Source organism: Tasmannia lanceolata, unplaced genomic scaffold (assembly GCF_043159265.1).
Source record: "Tasmannia lanceolata isolate RefF3 unplaced genomic scaffold, GAP_Taslan_0.1 ptg000004l, whole genome shotgun sequence".
Classification (NCBI taxonomy): Eukaryota; Viridiplantae; Streptophyta; class Magnoliopsida; order Canellales; family Winteraceae; genus Tasmannia; species Tasmannia lanceolata.
In genome coordinates this window covers 9,328,003-9,337,721 of record NW_027518681.1, presented here as the reverse complement: position 1 = coordinate 9,337,721, position 9,719 = coordinate 9,328,003, and the positions used below count along the sequence as shown (strand labels likewise).

Here is a 9,719-nt window from a genome sequence, read left to right as displayed (position 1 = left end):
TAGAAATAAATGGTGACATGAGAGGTTTCTTCTATTCCCTTTATTTCTTTTCATAAAATTAGATACATACTTACAAAAAATATGGAATGCTTGGGAACCCACAAATCCCTTCCTTCAGAGGAGGATTGGCTACAAGGTTCACAAATAGATACTGATGCAGAAGGGAAGTAATTATCCCTCATACACAATATGATAAGACCCACTTTTTCTGCTCCCATTTATCTCCATGGAAGTAGAATGCCATGTTACAAACAAAATTGTTGCAAGAACACCTCTTCAGCTCTGCTTTGCTGGGTAGAAACCCAAGCAATTATTCAGATACTAGACACGATCGATCCATCTTCGAAGGTCGTTGAGTTGATAAATTAAATGACTTAACTCACCTTTATACCCTTGCAGTCAATTGTGCTGCCTGAGATCTAAGCAAACTCGGATTAGCCTTGTTTGTGCCATTGATGAAGAACGGTACCAACAGAACACCCATTTGAAAACCCAGTTCATGGACTGCTCAAATCATGGAAGTCCTCGTAGGGAGAGGAAGAACTCGATGAGTGACTTTCAAATGGAGTGGTTTCCTTTGGAGATGATGGGCGCGATTCTTTTTGTTGGGACGTTGCACCTGAAAAAACATGTGAACAAAACATGACATAAGATAATCGGACGATTTAATAGCACAAAAGTTTGGAGGTACTACTGTATCGAGTGGCCGTTCATGGAGGTTTATATTGAAGGACAAAGGAAATAAAAAAAAACTACCTGAACCTTTTTGTCCTCTTGAGCGGAACTTTTTTGTGTGCCGCCTAATAAGCCTCTTAGCTTTTGTTATGGTGAGTTGTCTTGCAAATGGAGAGAACTCAACATCACTTTCACTCCATTCGCCCTGGAACTCATTATTATCTGATTCACCCCTCATAGTCCGCAAGACAAACGCCTTGGCCTTCCGACGTTGAGAATTAAATAGTCCCCTTATGGAGGTGACAAATCCATCACCTGCACCATCACTTGGTCGCTTGAGCCAAGTTATGGGAAACTGATCAGACTTCCCTGCCTGACCTCCATCACTGTCGCTGAAATTAAGATCACTGTCAGGAACACCCGTCCCATTGGCTTCCCTCTGCCTTTGTGCCTTATCTTTGAATTTCTTACCCTACACAATTAGAGATAATAAATAAAAGTAAATCAATTGTCCGGGGAATAATAAACTAGTATTAGTGGAGAGCCACAACGGCGGGAGCCTCGTGCACTGGGCCGCCCTTTTTTTTAGTGGACACCCATTTACTTGTCAACAAACACAACCAAGTTAACTAATTAGCAATACAAAGAACAAGTGTTACAGGGAGGGGGTAGTTTGTTGGTGAGCCAGATTGGGATAACATGGCTCTTGTGGAAAGAGGTAATGGATTTGAACTGCCCAAATGGGTTAGGAGCTCAGAAAAGACAGCTATAAAAATACTTTTTCTTCTGCTGTGTTTTGTGGTCTCTATCGTAGCTTCTGTCATGGTTGTGGTACTCTCAAGCATAGTTGTCAAACTCTTACAAGTCGTACGAGTCAACTCCCGAGTCAAGTCGAGTCGATGGGATTTCGAGGCGAGTCACATGGGCGACTCTGTATGAGCTTCTTGTTAAAAAACCAAATGAATATATGGAGATCACTTGCCTGCATGCCGGTCACAGACTTTAGAACGCCCCAGATAATATGCTTCTTTACTCGTGAAAATAGTCTCCTCCAGGTGCCAGTGAAATCAACACGATGGAAAGTATCCATTAATAATCTTAAATCACTGACTGGAAATCTTGATCCCTCATAAGTAACAAGCAATTCAACCTACAATATCATCATGAAAATAAGTGTCAATCTAAGGATAATTCCAGGATTTGAATGTCGAATTTCATGTAGAACTCAAACCAACCTGGCTTATCTTAATATTATGAAATTCCATCATCTTTCGAGCTCTAGATCTTTTCTCATCTTGTGATTTCCCAACCTTCTTTTCTTCATGAGATGAACGTCCGGGTCTTAGTGCCTTGGGGTCCTTCGATTTATTTTTAGAGCTTTCCTCATTACCAATATGAGTATGTTCCGGTGTTGAAGTAAGTGGGCCACTTTTGGAGGAAGAGATGGTTGATAATACAAGCTCATTAGCTACAGATTCTGCCACAGTTTCTTCCCATGTTCTATCAAATGATGATGTTCTCCGAAGCTCTGAATTTGAACCACAAACAATATTTGCTTTTAGGTTTTGTAACTTTGACGCCTGCATGCAGGATCAAATATGTAAGCTACACAGGTTAAACACATATTATCCAAAATTGAGTTGAATGATCAGATCTGACAATTTGTGCTGGAAAAAAAAAAAATCAAAAACAGAAATATCAAGCCAGGCTTACAGGCCCGTTTGTATATAAAAAAAAAACATACTTGGGAAGCATCACCAGGAGCAGGATGTTGACTGATACAAGCAGTAGCAGACGGTGCCGCAGGGGCACTCAATTTGGATGGGGTCTCCGATTCTCTTGTTGAATGGCTGCTTGATGGAGTTGGTTCAGAAATAGACAAACCTTTTTTTCCACGTTTTGATCCAGCTGTTGTTGAAACCTTCCAAACTTCCTGCATCATTTGCAAGGTAATCCAAATTATAGAAGTAATGCATAGAAATTTAACAGAATATAGTACACCATTAAAACTCCAAAGCATGTGGCTTGCCTGCCGCCTTTGTGAATCTTGTTCTTCTTCGGGGAAGAAATACTCCCACATCATTCTGTACATTGTTTCGGTCAAGTGTATCTTCAATGGATAAATCTCTACCTTCAGTGCCCCAAAAAAAATCAAATTTATTTATATAATCAATAGTTTAAGAGTCAATGATTATCAAACAATTCCAAATCAGATATCGTGGAAAGAAAAAAACATTATTTCCAAAAAAAGAAGATAACATTGATTTACGCAGAAAATAGTTTAATAGCCAAAGATTATTAAACAATTCCAAATCAGATCTCTTGGAAAGAAAAAAACATCATTTCACCAAATCAAAACTACGCAACAAGTTTAACCAGTATGGGGTGACTTCATGTCTTCTGCAGAAAATGCTTGTAAATCAGATCTCTTGGAAAGAAAAAAACATCATTTCACCAAATCAAAACTGAGGCAACAAGTTTAACCAGTATACCCCGGTGACTTCAAGACTTCGGCAGAAAATGCTTGTAAATTAAGAATAGGACCCTATATTACGAAAGAGATCAATACTTGAGATGGAATATCCTCATATATGCCAATGCTGCTTCCCAAGTTTACTGGAGTTCTAGGTGCGGGCATGTCTCAAAAGAGTTCCTACTCCCCGGCTGTGGGCTTAAAATATAATGGGGGCCACATTGTTTGGGTGATCCAAAGCATTCATTTGATGGCCCCTCACATAGATAGGGTGTGCCCAAAAAATCAGCTCCATAGGATCATCCCAACCCTTCGATTTATGGAGGCAAAAATGCGCAGGTATAAACCTTCACAAATCTGTCCATTTTTTGCCCAAAAAATCAGCTCCAATGGATCATCCCAACCCTTTGATTTATGGAGGCAAAAATGGGCGGGTATAAATCTTCACAAATCTGTCCATTTTTTGCCTCCACAAATCAAAGGGTTGGGATGATCCTATGGAGCTGATTTTTTGGGCACACCCTATCTATGTGAAGGCCCATGCCCATCAAATGAATGCTTTGGATCACCCAAACAATGTGGCCCCCACTGTATTTTAAGCCCACGGAGTAGATAAGTTATCTGCTCCGCGGAGTAAGAACTCTTCTCTCTCTCTCTCTCTCTCTCTCTCTCTATATATATATATATATATATATATATATATATATATATATATATATGAGAAAACGGTTTCTACACACTAGTGTGGATAAGTTATCTACACACTAGCTTAAAATACAGTGGGGGCCACATTGTTTGGGTGATCCAAAGCATTCATTTGAAAGGCCCTCACATAGATAGGGTGTCCACAAAAAATCAGATCCATAGGATCATCCCAACCCTACGATTTGTGGAGGTAAAATGGACGTGTATAAACCTTCACAAATTAGTCCATTTTTTGCCTCCACAGTTCGAATGGTTAGGATGATCCCCTATGGATTTGATTTTTTGTGGACACCCTATCTATGTGAGGGCCTTTCAAATGAATGGTTTGGATCACCCAAACAATGTGGGTCCCCCACTGTATTTTAAGCTAGTGTGTAGATAACTTATCTACACTGGTGTGTAGAAACCGTTTTCTTATATATATATATGGGGAAACGTTTTCTGCGCGATACCTCAAATAAGTTATCTGAGCAAGAGCTCAAAAATTCATGTGGGCCCACATTGTTTGGATGATCCAAAGCATTCATTTGATAGTCGCTTACATAGATAGGGTGTGCCCAAAAAATCAGCTCCATAGGATTATCCTAACCCTTCGGTTTTTGGAGGTTAAAAATGGACAGATTTATGGAGGTTTATACCCATCCACTTTAACCTACACAAATCGAAGGGTTAGGATAATCTTTTGGAGTAGATTTTTTGTGCACACTCTATCTTTCTTTGGACTATACAAATGAATGCTTTGGATCATCCAGACAACGTGGGCCCATATGATTTTTTGAGCTCTTGCTCAGATAACTTATCTGAGGTATCGCGCAGAAAACGTTTCCCCTATATATATATATAAGAAAACGGTTTCTACACACTAGTGTAGATAAAGTTATCTACACTAGTAGATAAGTTATCTAGATAAGTTATCTGCATACTAGTGTAGATAACTTATATATGAGAAAACGGTTTCTACACACTAGTGTAGATAAGTTATATATATACTCGATAGAGTAGATAACTTATCTACTCCGTCAGTTTAAAATACAATGGGGGCCCACATTGTTTGGGTGATGCAAACCATTGTTTGGGTGATGCAAAACGGTTTCTACACACTAGTGTAGATAAGTTATCTGCACACTAGCGTAGATAGCTTATATATGAGAAAGCGGTTTCTACACACTAGTGTAGATAAAGTTATCTACACTAGTAGATAAGTTATCTAGATAAGTTATCTGCACACTAGTGTAGATAACTTATATATGAGAAAACGGTTTCTACACACTAGTGTAGATAAGTTATATATATACTCGATAGAGTAGATAACTTATCTACTCCGTCGGTTTAAAATACAATGGGGGCCCACATTGTTTGGGTGATGCAAACCATTCATTTGAAACACGGGGCTTACTCTCTTTCTTGAGCACATAAAACCAATGAAGTGCTCCGTGTTCATTGGGTCCTAGAGTGTACTAGTTGAGCTATTCCTTTTTGGTGATAAATCAAGGAGATAGATGTGCGATGAAGCTGTTTTCATGAAGACTCGACTGTGGTGTTGTTTTGCTTGATATGTGGACTGATGTGTGTTGACATGAAGACTGACATGCCTTTGTGTAGCTGTTGTGCCTATGTCACAAATATCTCCGATATTTTCAAAATATCTCGTTTTTATCGCGACAATTTGATAAAACGACAAAATCCCGAACTAATCCCGAGATTTTAAAAATACAGTGACATTTTCTTTTTTATCATAAAATATCCCGATAATATTGTGATATTATTCCGATATTTTAAGTTATATTTTTTCTTAAATTTATTTTTTATATATTTTTTAAATAATTTTATTTTTACCATTTTTTCCCGATATACGAGATTTTCCCTTGCAGATAAATTCCCGATAAAGACATTTGTGCCGTAGGTTGTGTCTTTGTGGGAAGACTGTTGTACCTTTGTCTGGCTGTTGACTTGTTGATCCCTTTTTGTGTGCCGCAATGCCTTAGTGTGGTTGTTGTACCTTCATGAGAATACCGATGATGTCTTCATCCGGCAGCTATGCCATTTTGATTGGTGATGAGCCTTAGTGTGGCTGTTGTGCTTTCTTGTGATGGCTGCTACACACCTACACTTCTTGTTGACTACTATGACCTTTGCTTAGCTGTTGTGTCTTTGTGTGGCAATTCCTTTCTTTCAAAAAAAAAAAATTGCCATTGTGTGGGTACTACCCGGCAACCTAGAATTATGACCGTGACACATTGGTTAGTGGGCTACTGTGCTCCCCTAATTATGCTAATGCTTCCTTCATGTGGACTGCAATGTCTTGCTGCCTAGTTTGCCATATCTGTATATCAGTTGCTGTCTTACTCTTGGATCTCTGTAGTGGCTGACGATATACATAGTTTTTCATCCATTATGGAGATGCAAGGGATGCGACTACAATTAAGGACTTGTTTGTTTTCGATTTTGAGAAATAATTTTCAGTCCAAAACATATTCTTCAAAAAATTGGACATTTGGCTCATAGTATAGAATAAATTTTGGACTAGAATCGATTCTACACATGCGAACCAAACACCCAATTTTGCCATGAATTTTTTTTCGACTCAAATGATTATCAAAATCTAAAACAAATCGTGCGCAAGTAACATGTGCCCAAATACCTCCCACAAGCTAAATTTGTGAGGGCAGGCCTTTGTGCAAAAGGAAAGTTGCAATTCTTGACTGAAAGCAGACCCACTGATTCTAATAGTAGAGATGAAGAGTGACTAAGAAAAAAAAACAAAAAACAAAATTATGACGTGGTTATGGAACAATAGAATCACAAGCCACTGCAAACGTGATGCTCCTTGAAACATCCAAGGAGATTTTGAAAACTATGTGTGACAGATTCTTCTCATGCTATTATATCACCTGTATATGAAGTATGAACTATTTGATAACATATTCCTGTTTCAATAAGAAAACAACAGCTTGAGTGAGTAGTATAGGTCACTTCGTGGCATGTGGGCAGAGGTGTATCAACTCATCATTACTGATGTGGAACTTTTGAAAAGGCAGCGTAATCAGTTCAAAGTTGACAAGTTCCTTTTGGAGTGGGTCTATAATATCATTCGGTTCGTGGGCAGATTTTAACTAGCAAAGAGCTTCCTTCTTTGAGTAAGACGTATTCGCTACTCCAACTTGAAAAAAAGGCTTTAGATATTGGTTTCACTTTCGGTCGCTACGAAAACAGAAATGCACACTTTCGATTGGAAATTTCGGTGAAAATCCTATAAAATCAGAAATGTATAGAAACATATGCTAATGATAGAATTTTGAGATGAAACTTCAGGAATTGCTAGAAGAAGCATAAAGATGAAATTATAAGGTATCACATAAGCAAGACAATCATCCATAGTAGTTTAATAACATCGAGACCTAGTGACATGCGCGACAACGCATGTCCGGCAATTCAATACATGCCGCATTTCACATGTAATTCATATAAATATTTATAATATTTATACATAATACATATACCACATTTCACATGTAAATTATATAAATATAATCATAAACACATACTCATAGTATGCTACTAATGCAGTTACGATTTTGGTTTCAATATGCGTTTCAATTTTGGTATCGTTTCGGCGGCGATGGAAGGTTTTGGTGGAAATTTAATACCATGGTTCTATCAATGTCTTAAAATTTGCAGCATTAGTGGAACAAACTTGTTTACATTGCTAATAGACTTTTCCACTTAGTTCTTAGTGAGGCAATCATTTCTGTTAGAAATGAGATTAGAAAAGAAAAGAGAAAGGGCTACGACCAAGGTGGTCTGGCTTTACAATGAAATTGTGAAGGGCCTAATATCTTTTAGTAACTTTTATTAAAAAAGAAAAGAGGAGATCATGCATAAAGCCGAGAAGACAAAGACTGACTAGGGAGCACAACAATACTCCCCTTCGAGCGAAACTACATGAGCCCAGAGACTAAAAGACAACACAAGACATAAACAAGAGAAGACGATAAAGAAAACAAGACATGAAGACAACACTCCCTCAAGAAGACAATACGAAGAACAAAGAGGACAAAACTCTCTCAAAAGAAAAAAACACAAGAGGAGAACTACATGCTAACCCCCCCCCCCCCCCCCCAACCCAAAGTTGAAGTTCGAACACCTTCAACTTGCAATGAAACGAAGACAACTAAGGTACAACACCTCTCTAAGACATCTGAGCAAACATTTGGTGTGCGCCTTGAAGAACTACATAAAAGACATAGAAAACATAGAAGACAAGGAAAGAAAGAGATGACACCAACACAAAAGGCATAGAAAACAATGGAAAGAAAGAGATGACAACACTAGACAACACTCCCCCTCAAGTTGAAGGCCTAAAACCTTAAACTTGCAACGAAAAGAGGACTTTCAAGGCACAAAACCCCTTTGAGACATTTCATCAAACACTTGGGGCATTCCTAGAATAACAACCCAAAGGAAGAGAGAATAAAGAGATTTGGATGGAGTTTGGGTGTATTGGTTGGGAGCCATTTGGCTTTCCCAAATTGGATGGTGGTGAACAAGCATGGTCCAAATGGGGATTTGGGATAATGAGTTGAGAGTGGTAGTTTTAAGTGGAGAGCCAAAGAGACCAAATATATATATATATATATATATATATATATATATATATATAGAGAGAGAGAGAGAGAGAGAGAGAGAGAGAGAGAGAGAAAACGGTTCCTACACATATGTGTAGATAAGTTATCTACACACTAGCTTAAAATACAGTGGGGGCCACATTATTTGGGTGATCCAAACCATTCATTTTTAAAGCCCTCACATAGATAGGGTGTCCACAAAAAATCAGATCCATAGGATCATCCTAACCATTCGAACTGTGGAGGCAAAAAATGGATTAATTTGTGAAGGTTTAAAGACATCCATTTTACCTCCACAAATCGTAGGGTTGGGATGTGGATCTGATTTTTTGTAGACACCCTATCTATGTGAGGGCCTTTAAAATGGATGGCTTGGATCACCCAAACAATGTGGGCCCCCAATGTATTTTAAGCTAGTGTGTAGAGAACTCTCTACACATATGTGTAGGAACCGTTTTCTCATATATATATATATATATATATATATATATATATATATATAGAAAAGAGAAAATTAAGGGTTGGGGTGGAGATTTAGGAAGCCAATGAGGGGAGATTAGGTTAATTTTTTTTGTTTTATTTTCTTTTTGGAGATTTACAGCAAAGAGAAGGCGAGGGATGCCTTACGGCAAACAAGAGAGAGAAATGTTGGCGCAACAACAGGTTTTCGGAAGAGTTTTTTTTCTTCTGATTTACGACAAATAGAGGAAACCCAAATGGGTTGTGCGCATATGCACAAACAGAGAGAGAGAGAGAGAGAGAGAGAGAGAGAGAGAGAGAGAGAGAGAGAGAGAGAGAGAGATTTCAGGTTGCGCAAGAATGGAAGAGAGAGAGACAGAGAGAGAGAGAGAGAGAGTGGCGTGATTGATGAGAGAGAAATGAGGAGAGAAAGATCTGAAAGAGATATTGTAGGGAATTTAGGAGAGAAAATCTGAAAGGGAGATAAAATAGGGTTTGAAAACCCCAAAAAAAGTTTCGTCAGAGAGAGAGAGAGAGAGAGAGAGAGAGAGAGAGAGAGAGAGAGAGAGAGAGGGGGGGGAATGGCTTGATGTATGAAACAAGGACAAGCTCTTCTTCTTTCTTCTTTCTCATGGACCTTTGCTCTGATACCATGTTAGAAATGAGATTAGGGCTAGAAGAGAGAAAGAAGAAGAGGAGTGAAGAGATGGAGAGTCTCCACTAGGGAGCTCCTCATGTAAATGATGTATATATAGGCCCATCTAGGGCAACATGAGTACAAA

At 38.5% G+C, this 9,719-nt stretch overlaps 1 protein-coding gene across 4 annotated transcripts in view; it reads right to left on the bottom strand.

Moving 5' to 3' along the window:
* The window catches only part of LOC143876251 (protein SABRE-like), a 109,175-nt gene continuing 99,456 nt past the window's right edge, over positions 1-9,719 (bottom strand). For 3 of the 4 annotated variants that reach the window (XM_077377982.1, XM_077377984.1, XM_077377986.1), the window contains 6 exons: positions 2,705-2,806; positions 2,420-2,608; positions 1,911-2,255; positions 1,658-1,825; positions 757-1,147; positions 1-619 (listed from right to left, as the gene is read on the bottom strand). In XM_077377982.1, the coding sequence (XP_077234097.1) occupies positions 498-619; positions 757-1,147; positions 1,658-1,825; positions 1,911-2,255; positions 2,420-2,608; positions 2,705-2,806 (1,317 nt within the window). In that variant the 3' untranslated portion in view covers positions 1-497. The remainder of the gene's footprint in view (positions 620-756; positions 1,148-1,657; positions 1,826-1,910; positions 2,256-2,419; positions 2,609-2,704; positions 2,807-9,719) is intronic. The other variant, XM_077377983.1, reaches the window with a different exon arrangement.